Source organism: Vombatus ursinus, unplaced genomic scaffold (genome assembly GCF_900497805.2).
Source record: "Vombatus ursinus unplaced genomic scaffold, bare-nosed wombat genome assembly UNPS02014810.1, whole genome shotgun sequence".
NCBI lineage: Eukaryota > Metazoa > Chordata > Mammalia > Diprotodontia > Vombatidae > Vombatus > Vombatus ursinus.
In genome coordinates this window covers 32,471,704-32,495,865 of record NW_020954588.1, presented here as the reverse complement: position 1 = coordinate 32,495,865, position 24,162 = coordinate 32,471,704, and the positions used below count along the sequence as shown (strand labels likewise).

Genomic DNA, 24,162 nt, shown 5'->3' with positions numbered 1-24,162 from the left:
ATATACAGCCCCTGTATTAAGTGTGCGCCTGCCCTGCTGAGCCACAGTGAATGTAGATGTTCCCTGCTAAGTGACCTTTTAAAAACTGCTTTACAAATTGCTTTGGAGTGTGCTGGTGGCAAGAGGTTAAAAAGAGCTGTGGGTCAAACCCATTCCCAAACCCATGGGAAGGAAGTGGGTTATAATTAAACACACACACACACACACACACACACACACACACACACACACACACTTCCTAGAACAAAGGGGAAAACCTGAGGCTCAGGTGACATTAACCCAGCACTGAGAGGAAAAGCCAAAAAAAAAAAAAAGCCATCCTCTTACCTGTGGGTGCCCATCAAGTGGAGTTTCCCAGGTTTATTCAAGGTGGGCACAGCATTACTGAGCTTGATATTTTAGTACATATAAATTTGCTTAAACCAGCCGTGTTTCGGAGTCAGGAGAGAAACAGGTTCAAATCCTGCTTCTGATACAAGTTAAGCTCATTTTCAGCCTTTTCCCCCGGTGATCAGGAAGAAGTCACAACCTCTTGGAGCCTTACTTTATTATCTATAAAATGGGGATATTAATACCTTCAGTGTCTGCTTCAGGGCTGTTGTGAGGCTCAGATAAGATCTAGAGTTGGAAGCGAGTGTGGGTCCTGGGACTTAATTTGTAAGGAGACCCTCTGTTCTGCCTCTTGGTGGATGGGAGAGTAACTTGGGGAACTGAGAGGATGCTCGGGTTTGTCCAGCTTGTATGTTTCAAAGGCAGAACTTGAACCCAGAGTCTGAGGCCAGTGTTCTCTGCCGTAGGTCATGCTATCTCTTACTGAAGGAGACGATGTTGATAAAGGGCTCCTCAAACTTTGAAGAGTTTTGTAGATGTCATCTGTGTTCTGGTGGCCGTTGCCATCTCCTCTCCCCGATCAGCTTTGTAGAAATGGAGATGAGCTTGGATGCTCTGGAATCCCAGAGGATTTGTGGAGAAGCTATTAATGCTTGTAATTGCCTTCACTAATTCTAGCCATGACTGGCTTGGTTTTCAGAAAGGATCCTGCATCCTCCCCTTTTAAAAATGCTTTCATCTTAGTAACGGTTGATCCTCCTGAAGTCACATAAGTGCTGCATTTGGAAGTCATCCTTAATGAGAATTCTGGAGACCAAGGAAATGAAAGTGGCTACAAATGCTAAAGGGAGTAATTGTGAAGAGAATGCATTTCTGTGTCAGGCTGAGGCAAATGAGTGACCATGAACATTTTGTTGCAGGTGGCTAATAAGTGATACAGGAAGGACAGTGACCTAGAAGCTTGTTTCACCTAGGCCTTGGGTCTTACCTTGACTTCAATGTGCAGCTTCCATGTTTGGCTAGTAGATTTTCTTTTAGCAGAGATCCTGATATCAGTTTTATAGACAGGCTTATGAAGACTCTTCTAACCCTAAGTCAGATCTGTGACCACAGACCAGCACCAAGCAAGCAACAATTAGAAGAGTAGATTTAAACTCAGTCTGGGAACATTCCCCTGGCTTTTGTTGGCTTCCTGGTTAGGGTTGGTGGCTTATAGATAGCCTCCGTGGTTATATGTGAAAAGAGCTCAGCCTGTCCTTGTGAGGCAAGGATTAGCTGTCTCTCTCCATAATAATTGTTTTCCTCAAAAGGTTCATTTAACTTCTTAATTGTTAATTTTCATTTCTCCTTCTCTCTTTCGCTATCAGTACATAGTAAGTGCTTAGTAAATTATCTGTCTGTCTATCTGTCTGTCTGTCTGTCTGTCTATCTATCTGTCTATTCTTATCCCCCCTCCATTTATTTGAGTCTAATTTCACATGACTAATATCTTTGTACTTTGTTTTTCAGACTGAAACCTTGGAAACATGACTTTCTTTGGCCTCTTGGCTTTGCTTGTTCTGCCAAGTGCAGCTCTTAGCACCAATTTTCCCGATGAAACCATTGCAGAATTGTCTGTGAATGTGTATAATCATCTACGAGCCACTGGGGAAGATGAAAATATTCTCTTCTCTCCTTTGAGTATTGCTATTGCAATGGGAATGGTGGAACTGGGAGCCCATGGATCCACCCTGAAAGAAATACGTCATTCCATGGGATATGAAGGCTTGAAAGATGGTAAGCGTGTTCAGCGCTGTTTGTTTCACGTGTCTTTGCGTGTTACTTTCAGGTCAAAGAATTAGGGTCACATCATCTCAAGAGCTGGACAGAAACTCGTGGTCTCTCAGGTCCAATCTGTGTCTGAAGAGGAGCCCCTTTTGTAGCATACCTCATCTGAAGATCTCCAGTGGGAGGGAACGTGCGTTCCACTTTTGGATAGTTCTCACTACTAGGAAGTGTTCTTTATTTGGAATCAGATTTTAGATTTCCATCCATTTCTCTTAGTTCTGCCTCCTAGGGCCAGGCTGATCAACTATGGTTCTATCACTTTAATAGTAGTAATAGCAGCAGCAGCAGCAGTAGTAGTAGTAGTAGTAGTAGTGATAGTAATGGTAATCTGTGTGTGTGTGAATGAATAAGTGTGGATAAATGTAGCAATCTAATTATTGATATTGCAGATAGAATAGGTGTATAAGGATCCAAGAAGGAGAGCTGACCTCTCCTCTGACTCAGTCACTCTAAACCAAGTCACTTTATGGAACTTCAGTTTTCATATCTGAAAAAATAGGCGTTTTCCTCCTTTCCCATAGGAATCTGAATATTTTATCTCTTAGTTACTCCAGTATTCCAAATATGGCCATCTGTAGTACAGTTAAGTCACAAAAATCTCAAAATCTTGCATCATGACCAGTTTCTGGGGTATTCTGATTGGTCGCATCTCTAAATTTATCCCAGAACCTTAGATTTAGAGCTGGCAGGGAGCTTAAACACCTCCTGGTTCAACCCTTTCATTGTATGGGGAGGGGATAAGGACTGTCTGAAGTCACAGAAAAAGGGAAAGAGTCAAGAGTTGAACCCAGGTCTTTTGACAACAATCATAGCACTTTTCCCACTATACTACTTTGCTCATCCTCATGCACACAAGAAACTTTGAGCTAATGTAAAAGTATTTGACTTTAATAAAAATATTTTGATCTTGGTTACATATTCAACTTTAATAATACTAACAAGTATGGACATTTTTTATTTGCAAGAGAGAGCAGTAGGTGGTGTGCCATAGAAATTACAAAAATAGTCATACTCTTTGACCAAATAATTACAGTCTTGAGATTATGCCCCCTGAGAATGTGTGTTATCAGAAAGAAGGGAAAAAAAGCAATCTGTTCAGAGGTTTTCTTAACAGAATGGTCTGTTTTTGTAAAAGCAGTCTAAATGTCTTTCATTGTGAATATATGACTGAATAAACTGTGGTAAACTTAATATCATTCTAGTGTTTAATAAAATTATGGTATTTAAAGAAATTAAGACAACAGGTAGGATGAGTACAAGTAGATCTGAAAAGACATTTAGGAAATAAAGACCTGTCCCACAATGGGAGAAGCCAGACCCTAAAAGACCAGAATATATACACTAAGTTTTGACAAGAAAAAGAGGCAGAGAAGCCTTTTGGAAAGGCCTTTGGAGAGAAGGATGGCCTAAAAAAAATTGATGTGATATTTCATATCTTGAAATACAGTTATTTAAATGTATGCAAATAGTTGCAAAACAATTTTAAAGTTCTTTGGTGATGCTTCATATAGTTTGTTTAAAAAATGTTGTTTTTTAAAATATAAGACAGAGATTTCTAGAGAGTTGAAACTGGTGGCCATCTAGAAAGATGGCTGTGATAATAAGATGACAGAACGTAGAGTAAAAAGAAGGGTCTTTTCTAGTTGTAAATCTTGTAATCCTAGAAGGAAGATATCAGTGAAGGAGACAGGTACTGGTGTTCTCTAGTTGGACAGAGAAAAACGTGGATTCATCCTTAGAATCAACTTCAATGAAATTAAAGAGATTCTTAATGTTTCCCACTGTCTCTAGTTCATCAACTACCTAATTAGCTAGGTATAAGGTAATAAAACAGCCTCACCAAATGGCCACACGATCTGGAATAGATCAGGTAACTTCCTCAAGACCCTCATTTTCTCCACCTGTAAAAAAAAAAAATGGTTGAATTAGACCCTGCGGTTTCTTTAGAGCGTATGATTTTATGAAGAGACTTCTCATTAAAAGTAAAAGGAATCCATTTGACTTAACTTTCTAACTAATCAAAAGTAGTCCTCGTGTTTGACAGTCAGTTTCGTTGGATCAGTAGAATTAGTTTGGCCCTCCCATTTATCTTTAAAATGAGGAGGTTAGTGTGGAGATAATCTCCTCCTTTTTCAGTTTTACATCGATAATCCATCTTCCTTTCCTTCAACCCTTGTCTTTTTGTTGTCCTTCTGAAATGGAAGAACTCGTAGTATGGGGGAAAGGTGAGAAGGATGTTTTGCCACCCCTCACACCTCAACCCCCCCAACTACTACTCTCTCAAGTTCAGACCTAGTTATATCCTCAGCCCCAATCCATATCCTCACCTACGCGTATTGTCACCTTTCTCACCAGTTCCCTTGCTGCCCTTCCACCAGTCTAGACCTAGTTCCTGTGCTAATACCTGAGAAAGTCTGGCATAGATTTCGAACTGAGGAAAGGGAGGTCATCTGGACAAACCCAATTTTTCAAATGAGGAACCTGAGGCCTAGAATTCATCACAGTTAAACTTTTTGTTGATGTACGTATTTGTTTGACATCTACATGCACCTTTTTCTTCAGAAGGGGTATTGGATTGAGAGTTTGAAGACCTGGGTTCAGATCCCATGTCTGCTATTTCCTAGCCCAGGCACAGACCTTTGCCAAGTCATTTAACATTTCTGGGCCTTAGTTTCCCCAGATGTAAAATGAAGGGGTTGGACTTCATGACTTCTGAGGACCTTTCCGATTCTAAATCAAAAATCCTATTCATACATGATCTCCAAGGCCTAATGTTTATTGTTCTCCCATCTACTTTTAGAAAGCAAACAGTTTGTAAATTAGGAAGTGCCTGTATGGTAAGACCCTGCTGCAATTATGATGCCAGATAAGCTAAGTTCTATCAGGATTTTATCCAATGTTGCTATCTTTGTAGGGACATAATTAGACCAACAATGTATCTACATGTAATAATGAGCTGGATTATTTCTCTTCTACCTTTTTGCACTGAGTTTAATTCAATTTAAGAAACCTCTCCTTTGACCACTTTCAGGGGAAGAATTTTCCTTCTTGAGGAATCTCTCTGACATGATAACCACTGAGGAGAACCAGTATGTGATGAAAATGGCCAACTCCCTCTTTGTGCAAAATGGATTCCATGTCAATGAAAAGTTCTTGCAGATGATGAAAAAGTATTTTCAAGCTGAAATTGATCATGTAGATTTCAGTCAAAATGAAGCTGTAGCCAGTTATATCAACAAGTGGGTGGAGAATCACACCAACAGTAGGTTTTTCTCTTCCTTTTTTCACCTGTTGCCCTTTATTGAAAAATAGTTTGTGTTAGAAATAATTTGTGTGTCTAACTTTTGTGGACAGATCCAGACAAAGGGAAAAATCCAAGTGTTGCCCTGTTTTACATTCTGCTACCTTCAGAACGTAAAATGGCAAATAGTTGGGATATGTGAGAATTCCATTGAATGGTGAAAATCAGTAACCAGGCATTCCTTGTAAATTATCCCTTAAAAAAGAACTTGTCCCTCTACCATTTTGCCTCTGGTTCGTTGTCTGAAAATTTGTGCTCTTCTGATTTTGAAAATCAGTGGATTTCCTTTCTCTCTCTCTCTTTCTCTCTCTCTCTCTCTCTCTCTCTCTCTCTCTCTCTCTCTCTCTCTCTCTCTCTCTACGTGTGTGTGTCTCTCTGTCTCTGCCTCTCTCTTTGAAAATAGAAATTAAAAGAATTTAGAGAGGATTCTTAGAGTAATGTAGTTGTCCTCTAGAAGTGTGGTATCAAGCTCAAATAGAAACAGGAGTCACTAAACCGTATGTGAGGGTCTCTGAGGGCCATATATGGACTTAGTTTTAAAATGTAATATTATCTATGTTTTAACATAATTTCATTTTGTAAAATATTTCCCAGTTACATTTTAATCTGGTTCAGCCCATACTTGACAGTAGAGATAGACACAAATTTACAGTAAGTTATCTTTAGTAAAAAGGAAAAAGAAATTTAATTAGGCTGTAAGGTCCTCAAGGGCAGAGCCCTCAAAGAACAAGAATTTGCACTTATTTGAGGATAGAGAGGGTGGGAATAGGTGTATGATATCGTTAGAATAGGCAGTTCCCAGTGAGGAAACTCCTCCCACTAGGTGACCATTGGCAAATACCTTTATAGACAGTTATATGGTCTACAGACTGACCAAATGAGTGGCCTGGATCACCTAGTTAGAGTGTGATGGCATTTGAATCTGAACCTTCCTCCTCACTATCACATCATACTACTTTTCTTGCATATAGTATATACTTAATAAATGTTTAACTCAATTCAGTTTTTAAGTTGAAAGAAAAAAAATATTGTGAGAGTAACCTTAAATGGTGTGGATTTATATATATATATATATACATACACATATATATATACATATATATACATATATACACACATATATGTACACACACATAAAATCTTCACTTATTTTTCAAACAAATGTTCAATTTTTTTTCTCGCTTTAAAAACCAAATGGGTTTAAATTAGATAGAAAAACTAATGCCACAATGAGAGGCTTTATTTAAGCAGATGGTAGCGGTCAAATAAGGAGGAAATTACCATAACATTATGTATAGTACACTTCCTGAAATAATAGTTTTAATATTGCCTGAATATAGTAATTTTTCTCCCAAGGGTACATTATATAGTATGAAGGAAATCTGAAAAGAAAACCTATCATTTATAAAACACTGACTGAGTCACACTCTTCCGTCCGAACGGTTATTATTGATACAATTTGTGAGGGTCTAAAACAAGCTTCAGCTCCGAGTTGAAACATAGGAGCCAAATTGCATTCCTTTCACTCCACCCACCCCCCCACACACACACATTCAATGGGTAAATCAAGAGTAGAAAATCCATCAGAAATGAGTCTAGTTATTGGGAATTTTTTTGTCTATAAACTTTTATGGAAGGAGCCTCCTTTTTTTTTAAGTTGCTTCAGGCCCAAGCACAGAATTGTTAGTTTGGGGAAAATGTTTTTGGAGCCCACGGCCAGACCAACCTTAGCCAAACGAAAGCCAGTCATGATTGAATACTACACTAGAGCCAGAGTCTCATCACTATGGGCATTTGTTCCAGCAAAGCAGACCTCAAGCCGTCCACACCTGCCCTTCCTTCGACGCCCTTCTCTGCATACGTGATTGTGGAGAAACACATTCACATTATGTCTCATGCATCTGTTATTTTAATCTAATTAAAACCAATTTCATTTATTTTGGGGGCTATTCCCCCAGGGTACTCTAGAAAAGTTCTAATGGGAAAGGATTCTGGTCCTTTTATTGCTGTTTTTAGCAATTATGCAACAGAATGTTATTAGTATGAACAAGGTCATGGAATCAAACATCTTTGGGGTCTTTCATGTAGAATTCTTAAAACCAAATCTCGATTCCAACAATGTACCTTCAAAAAGGAAAAGTGAGCATTTGGCTTCACGTTTATTTTGTGCGTAGAACTTTCTCCTGCCTCTCCCAAGTCCCCTCATTCTCCTACAGATTTCCCCTCCGCTCCCAGCTGTTCACTCATTCCTTTCTTCTGCTCGTTTCTACGTCGTCAGGTCTAGTGAAGGATTTGGTTTTAGCAAGAGATTTCAGTGCTTTGACTCACCTGGCCCTCATCAATGCCGTCTACTTCAAAGGAAGCTGGAAGTCACAATTTAGGCCTGAAAACACAAGAACCTTCTCTTTCACAAAAGATGATGAAAGCGAGGCTCAGATTCCAATGATGTACCAACAGGGAGAGTTTTATTATGGTAAGTAGAGACCTTGGTGTGGACCCCTCGCCACGTGGACATCCACTGTGTACCTAAGTGATGTGCTAAGAAGCTTCTGGGACACTGATATTCAAAGGGCTCCATGATCTCCTCAGTGAACATACTCCCTCCAGCAACTCATCCAAACTTGCCTTGATCCTAGGAGACTTTTTTCCATGTCCCTCCATACATTTTCCACAGGACTATGTCCAACATGCTTGGGCTTCCTCAATCTCTAGACATTTTCTGGATACCAATAGAACACATAGGGCTGTACATTGAAATTTTTTTCTCTCAGTATATAACTAGTGCAATAGATGTCCATATAAAACTGCCAACAAAGCTTGGGATACAATTCAGCTGTCTTAGTGTTGTTTGAAAAGGCTCCTTATCTTTAAATTGGATACTTTGAGAATGGCTAAAATGACGTTCCTATATGTCATGCACTCATAAGAGGGCAGACTACACTTGGAGAGACAGTTTCTCAGCTGAGATTTCTTTTTGAGGAGTTATAATATGAACTCTTGCCGACAAAAAAGTGCTTTGCCGTTTGTTTATTTTTCAGTGAACCATTTAGATAATCCAGCCTTTGTTCTAAGGTGATTTAGAAGTCTGGAGTGTTCTTGCTCCCAGCAATAGATGGCATTGCGTTGGAATTTTTAAATGATAAATCAATCAATAAATAAACATTTAAACTCCTTCCATGTGTCAGGCATTGTTGTAAGTGCTGAGGATGCAAAAAGAGGCAAAAGGAAGTTCCTGCCTTCCAGGAGCTTACAGTCTAATGGTATACATGTAGAGTATAGTAGCATGGAGTGAGAATGAACAATTGATTCTACCCATAATCAGTTATTAAATTTGAATGAAACCAAGGGGTTTAAACTGAACCATTAGTCAAGGATGAAAGAGTAAAATCTACTTTGAGAAAGAGAGAATTAAATGGTTAGTGTGAATTTTGGGTAGCTCATCTCTTGTGGTGACTGCCAAAGAAGAGAAACAAAAAACTTTAAATGGTCACTTCAGAATCATTAGTTATACTCTTTGGACCATTGTCATAGAGTAGTGTTGGAACCAGTCCATTTAAAGATTGGGTTGCTTTGTTTGCCTTCAGTGGCCAAGTTTGTTTGGAAAACATCTCTCTTCCTTTGGCCAGATCTACATGGGCCAAGCAAGGCCAGTTCCCTAATTTAGATGTCTTAATCATGCCAAACGTGCCACGTAGCACCTTGAGTACAGTGTAACTATGCAGAAGGCAACATGGTGCAATGAAACGAGCACTGAATTGATAGTCAGAGGACCTGGGTTTGAACCCCAGCTCTGCCACTTTTAGCTTGACCTTGGGGAAGTCCCTTCACCAATCTGGCCTTTGTATCGTTCAGTCGTGTCTGACTCTTTGTGACCCCATTTGAAGTTTTCTTGGCAAAGATACTTCTCCAACTCATTTTACAGATGTGGAAACTGAGGCAAATGGGGTGAAGTGACTTGCCCAGGGTCACACAGCTAGTAAGTGTCTGAAGCCAGATTTGAACTCAGGTCTTTCTGACTCTAGGCCTGGCACTTTATCCACTGTGCCACCTAGCTGCCTTTGATCTGGGATTGTTTCCTCATCTTTCAAATAATGAGGCAGTATTAGATGACCTCTAACCCCCCTTTCAGCTCTACAGCTGTGTTCCGTGACCTCTCTGGGCTCTTGTTATAGTTGAATCATCATTTTATCCACTTTTTGAAGTGTCTTGTTTTATCTGTAAGGCTAATTGAAATTTTTTCCCCAGGGAAGTTTTGTTCATTATCATGGTGACATTCACTCAATGCCTCATTTTGTACATAATTTCACATTTTATAGTAAATCGTAGTCAATAGAACGGTGGTTGGAATGCTGGGCAGGGGGGACTTTATTTAGAGCAAAGTAATGCAAACAAATCCTTGAGTGCTCTTGAATGAGTCCCAGTTCCCAATGAACCCTTTTTTGGGTACCCTTATTTTCAGATTTGAAAGAAGATATGGAGTGGATCCAGAAAGCTTTGTTTGCTGTGCTCCATTTAACTTGTTTTTCTGTGTCCTTTCATTGGTTTACTTTTTTTTTTTTTTAAGGGGAATTTAGCGATGGCTCCAATGAGGCAGGTGGCATCTATCAGGTTTTGGAAATACCCTACGAAGGGGATGAAATCAGCATGATGCTTGTTCTGTCCCGACAAGAAGTCCCACTGGTCACCCTGGAGCCATTAGTGAAGCCTCAGCTGCTTGAAGAATGGGCCAACTCCGTGAAGAAGCAGAAAGTGGAAGTGTATCTACCAAGGTGAGAAGCCGAGGGCTTTGGGCGGGTATTTCAGTTCTGCCGGCGGCCCTCCCAGCAATGGGCTGGCACTGGGGGGGGCGGGGTGCGAAGAGCAGCACCACCTCTGCCTTCAAGAAGCTTACCATTAGACTGTAAGCTCCCTGAGGACCAGGCACTGTCTTCTGCCTTTCTTTGTATTCCCAGTGCTTAGCATTGTGTCTCCCACGTAGTAGAGGCCTTAGTAAATGTTTTTTGACTGACAGACCTACTGGAGCATAGAAATTTACATTAGAATGTGAGTTCCTTGAGGGCAGGAATTGTCTTCCTTTCCTTCTTTCTCGCTCTCTTCTCCCTCCCCCTCTTCCTCTTTCCCTACCCTCTCCCTTCTTCCCTTCTTTCTCTTTCTTTCCCTTTCTTCATTTCTTTCTCTTTCTTTCTTTCTTTCTGTCTTTCTGTCTTTCTTTCTTTCAACACAGGAGGGGCAGTTAGATGGCAGGGGGGATAGAATGCCATGCTTGAAGTCAGAAAGACTTATCTCCCTGAGTTCAAATTCCGCCTCAGACATTTACTAGCTATGTGACCCTGGCCAAGTCACTTAACCGTTTGCCTCACTTAGCTTATCTATAAAATGGGCTGGAGAAGGAAATGGTCAACCACTCCAGTATCTTTGTCAAGAAAACCTCAAATGGCGCCATAAAGAGTCAGACAGGACTGAACAACTGCCTGGCCTGGAGTAAGCATTAAATAAGTGTTTGCTCTCTTGCTCCCTCCCCTGGGCCAGTATGATGAGCTTCTCTTACAGTTGAAAAAAAATGTCCATGGGTGTGCCCACAGGACAGTAATTATACTATTATCTCCTTGGCCTGAGAAGATACGTAATGACAGAATGCATTTAAATGAAATTGGACTTTAATTAAACAGTATGTACATTTCATAAAAGGAGCGATAGATAGTGTGTGAGGTATATTCAGTCTACAGAATGCATGTGTGCTATTTATTGATTCAAATACCTAGCGTTTCTATAGGGCTTTAAGCTTAGCAAAATGTTTTACACACATGTTATTTGATAACCCTGAGAGGTAGATACTATTGTTATCCCTATTTTACAGATGAAGAAACTGAGGCAAATACCGATTAAGTGACTTGTCCAGGGTCACTAGCTAGTAAGGGTCTGAGGCAGGATTTGAATTTCCAATCTTCCTGGTTCCAAGTCTAACACTTAACCAACTAGCTACCTGAATGCAGATCCAGAGGCCACTTTGCCAAAGTGTTGCAGCCCACAAGTGGTGAACTATTTATTATCTTAGGACCCTTTCATTCTCCACTTTATCCTTAGGAGTTAAACTTGGGAGTCTCTAAGCTAGGAAGTGCAGAGATGAATATATGTAGGAAAAATGCACAAGCTGAGAAAACAGGCACTCATTCTGTATTTTCAATTAATGGTGTGTTAAATACTAGCAATAAGTGTTGATAAACATATAAAAAATGTAATTGCCCTAAAAGGCCAAAAGGTCTTGCTGTTATTTTATACCAATTGTTAATTCCAGAAATTTTTAGAGACTTATATTTATTGTAAATAAAATGCTGTTTCTTTAGAGTCTGAATTGATAGTTGGCTTTTGCTAATTCGGAGATGTATGAGATGCTATAACAGTGTCTTATACTTAGTAGGTACTCAATGAATATTAGTGGAATGAGTCAGTCAAGTGATGAACATATATGAAGCACCTACTGTATACAGCCTGGCATTGTACTAAGCATTGGAGATATAAAGAAAGGTAAAAAGACAGTCCCTGCTCTCCAGGACCTCACAGTCTAATGAGGAGGATAACATGCAAACATGTATCTCTTAGATGTATATGTACATATATCTATGTATATACACATATGTGTACATATACACACACATATATAAAATAAATTGGAAATAATCAACAAAGGGAGCTTCCTAGCATGAAGGGAAATTGGAAAGTCAGATAAACTTTTTTTTTGACAATTTGTACAGATTTTATACAAAATTAAGGATTGTTATGTCCCCGAATTGCTAATTCAGTTAAATGGTCTCAGAAGCTTTCTAGTTGACTGTATAGGAATGTCTTCAGCCTTTGTTTGAAGGCCTCTACAGGAGGACTCTCTACCTCCCAAGTCAGCCCATTATACTTTTGAAGGGAAGTCCTTCTTTAAACGGACAACAGATCTTCTCTGCACCTTCTTCCCATTTCTTCCTTGTTTTACTGTCCAGGGCCAAGCAAAACAAGTCCAATCCCTTTGCTATGAGTACGTCCTTCAAATATTTGAACACAGCCATCAGCCCTTCCCACCCTTCCCCAGATCTTTTCTAGACCCAACTTTTCCAAGCTTTTTGAATAATCATCAAATGGTGTCCTGGTGGGTTTCCACCCTAGTTACCACATTCTCTAAGTGATTGAAGTTCCTCATGAAATGTGGTAGCTAGAGCCGAACCTTCCAGAGGTAAGCAGACCAGAACAGAAGACAATAGGATTACCACCACCTACCTCATTGTCTAGGTGGCTGCTCTGCATCTGGGCTAATGCATCACTCAGAGACTGGCCAGTAATGCATTTAATAAGACATATATTCAAATACCCTCAGTAAAAGCAGTGTTCAAGGCAGTTAAAAAGAAATCGAGGAAGATCAAAGCAGACAAAAGTCTCTAGCAAGAAGGTTAAAAGAAGTCAGTTAACTAATATTTATTAAGCTCCTATTGTGTGCCAGTCCTTGTGCAAAGTGGTCAGCAGGGAGCTTCCCCAGGTCTCAGGAACTCTCCTCCAAAGTCCTAAAAACCGCTTTCATATTCTTCTCTCCCAGAGGAAGCTGGGTTCCAGATCATTTCACCTAGGAGCAAGTTAACCCCAGCTTCCCCAGATCTGCTGTGTTGCTTCCTGCTCGTACCCTTCCTAGCCGGTGTGATGGCAGCGTGTGGGTATAGTCCGTGCCTCCCCTCTCCTGTCTGCTTCTTAGCCCACAGCTCTCCACCCCGACCTCTGCTCACTGATCCTAGCACAATACAGCCCTACCTTCATCTTTGCTGCCTCGCTGGACCCTGTGCTCCTCCTAATGGAGCCCTAGGCCACGTCACCTTCTTAGACTTCCATGTTCTCCTGACATCTGTTGAACTTGCAGTCCACTAAAACCCCTACTGTTTTTCAGACAGACTCGTCCAGCAATGCTTCCATTAGCCTATTCTTGAGAAGTTAATTTTTAAAAAAACACCTCAATGACAGAGCTTTACATTTATCATTATGGAAAGTCTAGACAAATACAAAATTTATCCTATTTAATGTAGTCCATCATTGCTGCCTATTGAGATCTTTTTGGTTCTAGACTCTTAGTCGGCATGCTAAGTATCTTTCCCAGCTATTTTTTTTTTTATAAGAGCTGATGGAGTTTTCTTCACTAGTGTCTTCAGTGACATTTTTGTATGATGACCACTTATAATAACAACAACTATTGCTTACTATTACCAGGTACTGTTCTAAGTGCTTTACAATGAACTCATTTGATTCTTGTAACAACCCTGAAAGATAGGTGCTATTATTATACCCATTTTCACAGATAAGGAAACTGAGGCAGAGGTTAAGTGACATGCTCAGAGTCACACAGCTACTAAGTGTCTAAGACTGGATTTGCACTCAGGTCTTCCTGGCTGCAGGCCTGGCACTTTATCCATGCACGAGATGTGTCCTCAGAGAGAGAATGACTTTACATCTTTCCAGTTGGATATTGTCATGTGAAAACAATTAGCCACCAAATACTTGATTTTTATGGATCATTTATCTTGAAAACTAGTGCATTTGACCCTAGAGCATTAGTAATTAATCTTATATAACTATATAAATGTGCTGATCAGGTTTCATTTTGTTCAGGTCATATCAAATTCAAAATGAGCTAAACTATTAAAATAATCATTTAGAATACATTGTGTTTTTTTTCCTCTCCTCCCTTTCTTTTCTCTTTCTCCCTCTCTCTCCCTCCTCTCTCCATCTCTCTCACTTTTTTCTCCCTCCCTCACTCCCTTCCCCCCTTCTCCCTCTCTCTCCCTTTTTCCTCCCCTTTCCTCTCTTTCTTTCTTCTAACATCAAAGAATTTGATTAGATTCGATGATACTTATCTTACTTCCCTGGAATTCCAAGGGACAGTGACAATAGCTTCATTTGCTCAGTGCCTATTAGGATTTAAAGGCAGGAGATGAGATTTTATCAGTGCACTAAGTAAATGCTTCATAAATATTTTATGTTCTGACCAAACATATTCACCAGGAAATGTAACCTACAGGCCCTGTCCACTGAGAAATGAAAGGCTGTAGCAGAAGAAAATTAAATTTTCATTTTCTGAAAGATTCTATCCAATTACAAAGTGGATAGTTTCATTTCCTCGTTTGTATTAGTCCTTGAATTACTAAACAAGGCAAGGTTAATCATGCTTTTCCCATTTTGACAGGAATTCTATAAAATCTTGTGTTGAATTTCCCTTTTTTGGAGAGACATACTGAGCAGTGGTTGAAGACAGCTTTGGTCTTTACTGCCAACTTGTTCATAATTTAAAACCATCTAGCTTTACAAAACAATCTCTTGGCCTTTTGATTTTTTTCCCCCCACAGGCTGAACTGGACCTGAGAAGAGTTAAATGTGTACTCCAGATAATAACTGGCTTTATTCATGAGTTTGGGCCCAAGCAGAGACTGTCCGACCCCCTTTACTTAGGATGCTTTTCATTTTCTTGTCTTCAGAGGTTGTGAAGTATTTAGTTTTTTTCATGAAACGCCAGTTGTCCTTGAGAATGAAACATAACTTTTCTGTAATTTTAATCTTGTCCTATATACCCATCATGATTGATATTTTGTATGAATAATTTATTACTTTATGCTAGTGTTTATTCAAGCATCTGAAATTTTTGCCTTAAGTGGTCCAAGGTTTTTATGGGTTTTGTTGTTGTTTTTCCCTGTGAAAAATTATGCATGCCTGTTTATTAGCAAAACCAGACTAGATTCCTCACTTCATTCTTCACTTCATATTTTTAGAACTTTAGGTTTCTTTTTTTTTCTAATGGTGGGAACATTTTGATACTTAGTGACCTCTAGTAGCCTCAACATATTGATCTGTGCCTCCCAAAAATAATGGACCATATTCAAATTGAGCTTTAAGGTTTACAAAGTGCATGTACACATTTTCTTATTTGACCCTCCCAACAGGGCGGGGAGGTAGAAGTAATTACTGCCTCCATTTTACAGATGAGAAAACTAAGTCTCAGTGGTATGAAGTTCCCAGTAAGTGTCTCAGGAGGATTTGAACCCAGGTTTTCCTGACTAAGTCGAACACCCTTTTCACCACCCCATGCTGTCTCTTATGAGTGTAGTAGCAGCCATCAGCATTTGCACCCTACGGTACATAGTTCCAAGCCTGGTGTAGCCAACCTGTCTTTAGGCCTTCAGGAATTGTCTAAAAGCAGTCTGAAATTCGTAAGTGTTTAGCATTGCCATCGAAGCATCTTCTTAAATAGTCTTTATTTTTATTTTTTTTCTTTGAACTCTGTGTTGTCAGACTGGTTCTCTGCCTTCAGAGTGTTTTAATTCAGGGATGATGGGATGGGATGCCTCTCCTGTAACCTGAAACATGACAATCAGAGGACTTCACTGGCTGAGAATCCACTCAGCTTTACACAGTCTCCCTCTTTTTTTTTCTGCCCTGACTTAAGACTTACCTCCTTTACTGATGAGTTTTACTTGTTTAATTTCTTTTTTTGTTTGTTTTTTTGTTTTTAGGCAATTGGGGTTAAGTGACTTGCCTAGGGTCACACAACCAGTAAGTGTCAAGTGTTTGGTCTGAGGCTGGATTTGAATTCAGGTGCTCCTGACTTCGGGGCCGGTGCTCTATCCACTGCGCCACCTACCGGCCCCACTTGTTTAATTTCTGAGCAATAGGTCTCCTTTATATCTTTTGATCTCATGGAACTCACTCTACTTTCCTTTTGCTCTGTAGAGCTAAATGCCAGGCACTGAGCTCCACTGTGAAATTCCCCAGAGTAGAGATCACAAATACAGCCCAATCTTGTTCACGCTTTTTTGGTTTAGAAAAGCAAGCTTGCTCTTCCATTTAAAATTTTAAAGAAGCAATTGTTTCTATTTTCCTCTTTCAGCAATCTTGGAGACCTCATGGAATGAGATGTAAGATAGAAATGAAATCTTATACTAATTCTTAATATAGTTTATTAATATTGTTTGTTTTTACATGATCTCAATTTCCTGGTGTCCCTCCCATTTCCCTTTCCCAGAGAGCCATCCTCTTAACAAAGAATTAAAAAGTAAATAAATAAAAAGAAGAGAATAAGAATCAGCAAAACCAGTCAATACATAGAAAAACATCTGGAAAGGAAGGAAGGGAAGGAAATAGTCATTTATTAAGTACCTGCTATGTGCCATACACTGTACTCAGCACTGGGGACCCAAAAAGAGGCCAATTAGGACACTGGGGCCCAGAGACCTGCCCACGTTCCTGCTGGGAGCGAGAGAGGCCAGATTTGAACCCAGTCCCTCTGATTTTAGATCTAATACTCCTTCCCCTGGGCTGATAGTATGAGGCAGAAGAAGTCTCGAATATGGACACGTCCCCAGAGAGCTGAGCGCACAAAAGGGAGACCTGAGCACGCCCTTTTAATAAGGTGCCTGGAATCCTGACCAACTGATCAGCTGGCTTGAGTTGTAACCAAAAGCTCATTGATGTGTGGTTCAGTGGAAAGAAACAGAGAGCTTGGGTTTGACTCCTGTGACTATGGGGGTGAAGTTGGGCAGGTCATTTCAGCTCTCTATTCTGGTCCCTCTGCTCTAAAATGAAATTTTGAGATCCCCTCCAGTTAGAAATCTGTTCTTTCATGACCACCCTTTTCAGTTACATACTTTCATCCATTTATCATAGAATTGAACATTTCTGTATTTTTCTTCTTTGTTTTCCTTCTTATTTTCATCTCAAAAACAACACTCTCTACCCTAAGGGTTCTTACCCAGAGTGCCGTAAAGTTTTTAAGAAATATTTTGGTAGCTGTATTTCAGTGTACTTGGTTTCCCTAGCAATCTTATGTGTCTTGTTTATGCATTTGAAAACATGATTCGGAGAAAGGGTTCCTAAGCTTTACTGCATGGCCAAAGGAGGGGTTAATTCCACACAAAAATGTTAGGGACCCTGCTCAACATGACCAGCCAAAGGGAGAGGTTTTTGAGATGTGGTACAGTGACTCATGGTTCAGTGACTATCAGACTTTCACTGGCTTATGTCAGCTGTCGTGAAAGAGTCCTGATCTCTGCACCTGGGAAGCAATAACAATCACTAATAATAATGGTGATAAACCCTTCCATGGCACTTTAAAGTTTGCAAAGCACTTCACATCCATTATCTTTTTTTAAGCCTCATGACAACCCTGGAAGTTAAGTGCTAGAGTTGCTATTATTCCCCTTTTTCAGAGGAGAAAACCATGACAAAAAGAAGTTAAAGTGATTTGCCCAAGGTCACACAGCCAGTCAGCGTCTATGTTGGGACTTGAATCTCCACCTTCATGTCCCGCTTTCTCTCTGTTAGATATCTCATAGTGCCCCTGGGCATTTGGGCTAGCACACAAAAGAAATCTGGGCCCAGCCAAGTGAGAAAGCTCACTTGTTTGCTTCTCCTTTATCTTTGGGTTTCGTTGGAGTCCGTGATATTGCAGAGTTCTGATTAGAATCTGTTCATTCTCTGAGACTCTTCCTTGGAGAACCATACAAAGTAGTGAGGGTGGCCACCAGAGGAATGCAACATCCAAGGATGAATATAGGGAGAGGCGCCTCAAATTTCACAGCCCAACTGGGGCATCTGTGGGGCAAATGAGTTTTGATTCTGGAAACACTTGGTGATCCCTCCAGGTGTTGTCCCACTGCAGTGGACGATATAGGTTTGCTGCTTAAAATAGAGATGAGTGTCTGATTTGAACTCCTAATCTTTCCACTCTCACTTTTCCCTCTGAGGTATATATGCTCTCTGCTTTTAAGGCCTTCTGATGCTGTCTTCTTTTATCAGCAACAATCAGATGTTACCTGCACTCCAGAGCAGGCTTGGGCAGCTTACTGGTTATGATCTCTCCAGTGATTATATGCTCCCTACCACCTGCCATCTCCTTCAAGCCATCCTTAAGTTTAAAATGCATTGTTTTCTTATCTGTTCTACAGGTTCACTGTAGAGCAGGAAATTGACCTCAAAGATGTCCTGAAGGGCCTGGGGATTTCTGAAGTTTTCAGCAGAAATGCAGATTTCAGTGCACTGTCTGGTAAGACGCGGCCATTATTTTCAAAATCAATTTTAGTTCCACAAGGCCCATTCAGAATGATAATTAACCCTCTCTGTGCAATGGATGTTTCCATGTAGTGTGGTTGATTTAGTCCAGGGCAATTTAACAAGAAAAGTAATTTGTTTCTATGGACACAGTATAATAATGCTCAGAGATGTGTGCTGTAGTTATTTTTGTATATATCTGTTCTCCTTTACTGGACTATAAACTCCTAAAGGGCAGGTACTCTGCTGGTTATATGAACTGACTCAGAGTGAAGTGAGCAGAACTAGGAAAACAGTATCCACATGACTGCAGTTCTATGAAAAGATCACTAACAGGAAACTAAGTGCCTTGTAATTATAATAGTCAGTCTTGGCCTTTGAAAAGAGATGAGGACGTGGCCTTCCCTCTGTCCCTGAGAATGGGGAGAACTCCAGGAGCAGTTGGCTGCATGCCTTCTCAATATGTTTCCATGTTCCATTTTACTTAATAATTGCTTTTCCTTGTTACAAGGGATGCCTACTTGGGAATGGGCAAATCTGAAATTCACCATGACATAAAAGTGACAGACATCAATGAAACTTCAATAAGATAAAATAAAACGAGATAATCATTTAAGAATTAAAGTCTAGGGGCAGCTAAGTGGAACAATGGGATAGAGCATTGGCCCTGCAGTCAGGAGGACCTGAGTTCAAATCCGGCCTCAGATACTAGTCACTTACTAACTGTGTGACCCTGGGCAAGTCACTTAACACCAATTGCCTCACAAAATAAACAAATAAATAAGACTAAAAGTCTACCAGCGTTCTTTTTTTCAAACCTTAGAACAATAAATCCTCAGCAGTCTTAAAAAATTTGAACCATCCCATCTCAGGAAGTTTACAACAGAGGATCTTGAGATTTAATAGGCTGAAGAGATGATAAAGTTAATACCGGATCTTCAATATTCCAGGCTTATCCAATAGAATAAAATATGTTTGTTGATAAACCTGTGCCAGATACATATTAAGAGAAAGAGAGATCTGAAATAAATAAATTTTTAAAAATGCTTCTTTGTTTCCAATGAATCCAGTTCAGTAGCTAAGGGATGCTAGGGTGGGAGGGACTGAATCCCTGAGGATTCATTATAGATGGGAAAATTTGTCTCTCTCTTCTCCAGGGGAAGGTAGCAGAAAGTGGAAGAAGAAGGAGAATGTGCATGTGTTTAGCCTAAACAACAGTTTAGTTCAGCTGTTAAGTTGAACTGAGAGAAGTGGGCTATCTAGATTTGGGTTGTACAATATTTAACCTTGGGCTCAAGAGCCTTTCCTGTTCTCCCCTACCTCCCACCACAGTTATTGGCATTCTTCTCCTCCCCACTCACATCAACCAGCCCCCTAGAATGTAACCTCCTTGAGAGTAGGAACCACCTTATTTTTTGCTTTGTGTTTCCATTGTCTAGCATCCTGCCTGGCACATATTCAGCACCTGATAAATGCATGTTGTTAAATTTGGCATGGCACTTCCTCCACCTTATTCATTGGGCATATGGCCAAAAACAGAGATAGATTTTTCTCCAAATGTTTCTGTCCACATAAGGAGGAATGAAACATTTCCATGGCTCCCAGCCAAGCACCCAAGGCTCTGATCCATTCAGAGCTGATGTTCAGCCTGAAGAAAATGTTGGTGATTCCCCAGAGGACAGTGTTTTTCACTCCATTGCCGGTGTGTTTGTAACTATGGAATAGTGTGATTTAAAGCTTTTTCTAATTCTGGCAATTGAGAAAGTCTCTTCTACTGTCTTGGCCAAGCTCCAGGGTGGACAGTTGTGTGCTCTGCCTACTACATGGCTGCATTTTCAGTTTGGTCTTTTTCTCAGGAGTTTCAGACATATAGAAAACCTGCCTTTTCACCTTGAGATGCTTGTAGGGCTGGAGCAAGGGAATCCATTGTTATGGTGAAATTGTTAACTTCTGACATTGGAGAGACTTTGGGATATGGTAAGAAGGTGCCATAAAACCTTAAAAACAACATCACAATCATGCCTGTTCACCGTGGGCATTTTGTACTCAAAATTCTGCCACTATCATTTAGTTAACTGAATTCAGTGTAACAAGAAAGTGCTTCTCATATGCCACACCCTATGCTTGGTGCCACGGATACAAAAACAGCAGGAAATACTTCCCTGTCCTCAAGGAACTTATATCTTTGCTTGGTATCGGCAACCATTTTTACCATTACTGAATCCTCCCCAGGGAAGGTGACTAGAGATTTCTTCTGAGGAACTTAGATTGGAGACTTTGAAGGAAATTACCTTCTTCAAATAATCAGTTTTAAAAACCTAGTTTTACAGGAAGGAAGAAGGACCCCTTAGTTAATAGAATTTGGGGGGAAACCAGTTTTCATGAAAAGTTCTTGGATTTGTTTCCACTGCAGACAGGAGGTGGTGCGTGCCAGCCTCTTCCTCCTCTGTTATCAGGGATGCCAACCTTGACTTTGTACATACCCATTGATTACTTGGTACTAGCAGAAGTACAAAAGTGGCAGCATCTCTGCATGGCCCTCGCATGCTTCCTTCAGTCTTCATGACTGTGGCTGCTGATCTCTCTGACTCTTGCTGCTGACCGGCATGGCAGATGAGTATTGCCCCCCCCACCCCCCGATCTAGGCCTGGGAGCTGCTGTGGAAGGGGGGTGGGGTGGTTAATCAAGGTATTTGCCTAGAGAATTCTGATCTACAGTTAGTGGATTTCTGCCAGATTCCTATTGCCAACAGTAATTGCTCTTCATGTGTTTCTTGTGAGAGCTTCTTCAAGTGAAGGGAGCTCTTTACCTTGTATTGTGAATTTGGTTTTAAAAGAAAGTATTTCAATAACTGTGTGTTGATCTCATTGGTTTCCTTTGTAATTCTATGTATTTTGTTTCATTCCACTCAATGAGAAGCATCTGTAGTTTGGATTCAGTCAAAGGGCTGCACTTGAGGACCTAGAGGGCCACATGTGGCCTTGAGGCCACACTGGTCTATAGGCTTGAGGCCCACTTCTGATCTATAGGCTTTGCTAGGCTGACTGCCAAAGGGATCCAGGACATACAAAAAGCCCAAAAGCCTCTGTGCTAATGAAAATCCAAATTGTAACACATTTGAACTTTTAAATATACAAAGAACAAAAAAGGGGATTTTATATGAAATTGTGACTATCCATTTCATAGTTTGTTTTTTAGTGCATTTTAAATTTCGCATGATAATAATAAAACTATTCAGCTTGCCTGGGTCCCCTTTGGAATTTCTGTTCTCTTTGGTTTGTTTTTCAGTGTTTCATTGGCACTCTTCTTTCAGTTCTTTTTTTCCCCATCACTGTGACTTCCCACTAGCTGTACACCTCCTTTCTCCCATCCCTTAGAAACGCTCCTGTAATTTCTCCTTTCCCTACAATTTGCCCCTCATCTTGACTTCTCTCTTCCTGCCAGTGGTATTACCTTTTATCCAGTGTTCCATGTATGAAACCTTGATGTTACCTTGCGCTTGGAGAGATCTCGGCCTCATTTCTTGTTCATCATTCCTGTGTCCTTTGACAAGACTCTCTTCTTGCAGTATCTTACATCAAACCCCTCCTCTTTATGTTCACCTATGCCTCCCTAGCCCAGACTTTCATCCCCACCCCTCTGAACTGTGGCAGTAGACTCTCAACATGTTTTCCCATCTTCACCTTCTCCTCCTTTCAGATCATTCTTTATTCATGCCACTGCTGGTCGGAATTATCTTTGTGCATGGAAGGTTATGTCACTTTGCCACCTAGAACTCTCCCATTTGTGATTTACCAGAAGCCATCGTGGATTTATCAAGAACAGATCCTTCTAGAAGAACCTCAGGTTATGGCCCCCAGGACTGTGAATCTGGGACATTCGGGAGAAAGCTGATGTAAGGGAAACCTGCCTTTTGGAAAGGCATTTGACAGTCACCTTCTGGTGTGATTGTGACCCCCACCTCCTCCCAGACTGCCATGTGCACGCCTGCCAGATCACTTGCTCTAAAGAACATCTCTAATTTTCGTCTTCTGCTCTCAAACCTTTGGAGGCTCCTTGTTGCCTACAGGATCGTCTAAATTCTTTAGTTTGTTCATTTATAGATAATACATGTACAGATAATGTAATAAACAACCCTGCAAGGTATGTGTTATTGTTAGTCCTATTTTACCGTTGAGGAAACTGAGACTCAGAGGTTAAGTGACTTATCCAACGTCACACAGCTAAGTGTCCAAGATGGATTTCAACCCACATCCTCATGATTCCGAGTTCAGTGTTCTATACACTACTCCCCACTGCCTCTGCATTTATATTACAGATGTGTGTTGATGTAGCACAGTTCCTATTAACATGGAACACAACAGAAGATCTTGTTGAATGGGGAATTGGAGAATATGCTGAAAGTATTTCTTCTTCAAAATCTCATTGAAAAGACTCATCTGAGAGTAGTAGTTGCAGAGAGACATTTTGGGTGTGTGTGTGTGTGTGTGTGTGTGTGTGTGTGTGTAATGGAGACTAACAGCTCTTGGCCGTTGGATTAATAGATAAACCTCTTTAAGCTCCTCAGAACATGAGAAAAAGCAAACATTAAATCTTTTGGAATAAAACCTGGGCCTTAATAATAGTAAAAGGCTGGGTAAAATAAGGAAATTAAGGAGACACAGCAAAGCCATATCCGAATCAGCCTTTAGTGCCACGCTGAAGGACTCCTATGTCACCTTCTTGGTCTTTCTCCTCATACCTTCAAAGATTTGAGTGCTGGCTTGTGCTGGAGCTTCAAGTCCTGTGGGGCTTTATTGATAGCTAGAGGTGATCTTTCAAAGTTTCTGTGATCAAACACATCTCATGAAGTCATCATCCATACTCCATAGAGACTCAGCTAAGAACCCTTCTCATGTTTGAGATGGTGTAGGACTCAAGGAAATGTTTGTACAATCATAACATAAATCGGCATCTGGCATTGTCAGGTTTGATTGTGAATTCATCTTTGATTTCCTTCTTTTTGTGATGCCTGTAAAGTATCAGGAGCGTATCTGATGAAGGGAGACTCTTTAGAAGTGCCAGCTGAAATTGATGAGCTATGGAATGGACAAAGTAGGCCTGGGGAGATTCTAGGGGCAGTGATGGAGCTGTGGGACTGATTGAGCCAAAACTATAACATTATGCAATTTGAAAGTATATGTTCTCCATTGAATATTTGAGTTACTGGCCAAGACTGTAGGCAAGTCATGACACTTCCCTGACGCTTCATTTCCTCATCAGCTGAAGGGATATTGCAATACTGGCATTCACAGAGCTGTGTTGAGGACACTTAAAAAGATGTCAGGATGTTTTCTTTTTCTTTTTAATAGTATTTTATTTTTTCCCCCAATTACAGGTCAAGACAATTTTTAGCATTCATTTTTACAAGACTTTGAATTTCAAAATTTTCTCCCTCTTTCCCTCCCCTTTCCTCCACCTTTAATGGTAGGCAATTTGACGTAGGTTATACATGTGCTATCATGTAAAACATATTTCCATATTAGTCACAGTTGTGAAAGAAGAAATGGATCAAAAGAAAAAAACAAGAAAAAATAATAAAGTGAAAAAATATACTTTGATCTGCATTCAGAATCAATCAGTTCTTTATCTGGATGTGGATG

General features: G+C 40.3%; 1 protein-coding gene across 3 annotated transcripts in view; it reads left to right on the top strand.

Annotated features, from left to right (window-relative positions):
• The window catches only part of SERPINI1 (serpin family I member 1), a 99,078-nt gene that overhangs the window by 62,290 nt on the left and 12,626 nt on the right, over positions 1 to 24,162 (top strand). For all 3 annotated transcript variants that reach the window (XM_027875662.1, XM_027875663.1, XM_027875664.1), the window contains 5 exons: positions 1,840 to 2,106; positions 5,189 to 5,419; positions 7,737 to 7,931; positions 10,023 to 10,227; positions 18,418 to 18,515. In XM_027875662.1, coding sequence (XP_027731463.1) covers positions 1,857 to 2,106; positions 5,189 to 5,419; positions 7,737 to 7,931; positions 10,023 to 10,227; positions 18,418 to 18,515 — 979 coding nt within the window. In that variant the 5' untranslated portion in view covers positions 1,840 to 1,856. The remainder of the gene's footprint in view (positions 1 to 1,839; positions 2,107 to 5,188; positions 5,420 to 7,736; positions 7,932 to 10,022; positions 10,228 to 18,417; positions 18,516 to 24,162) is intronic.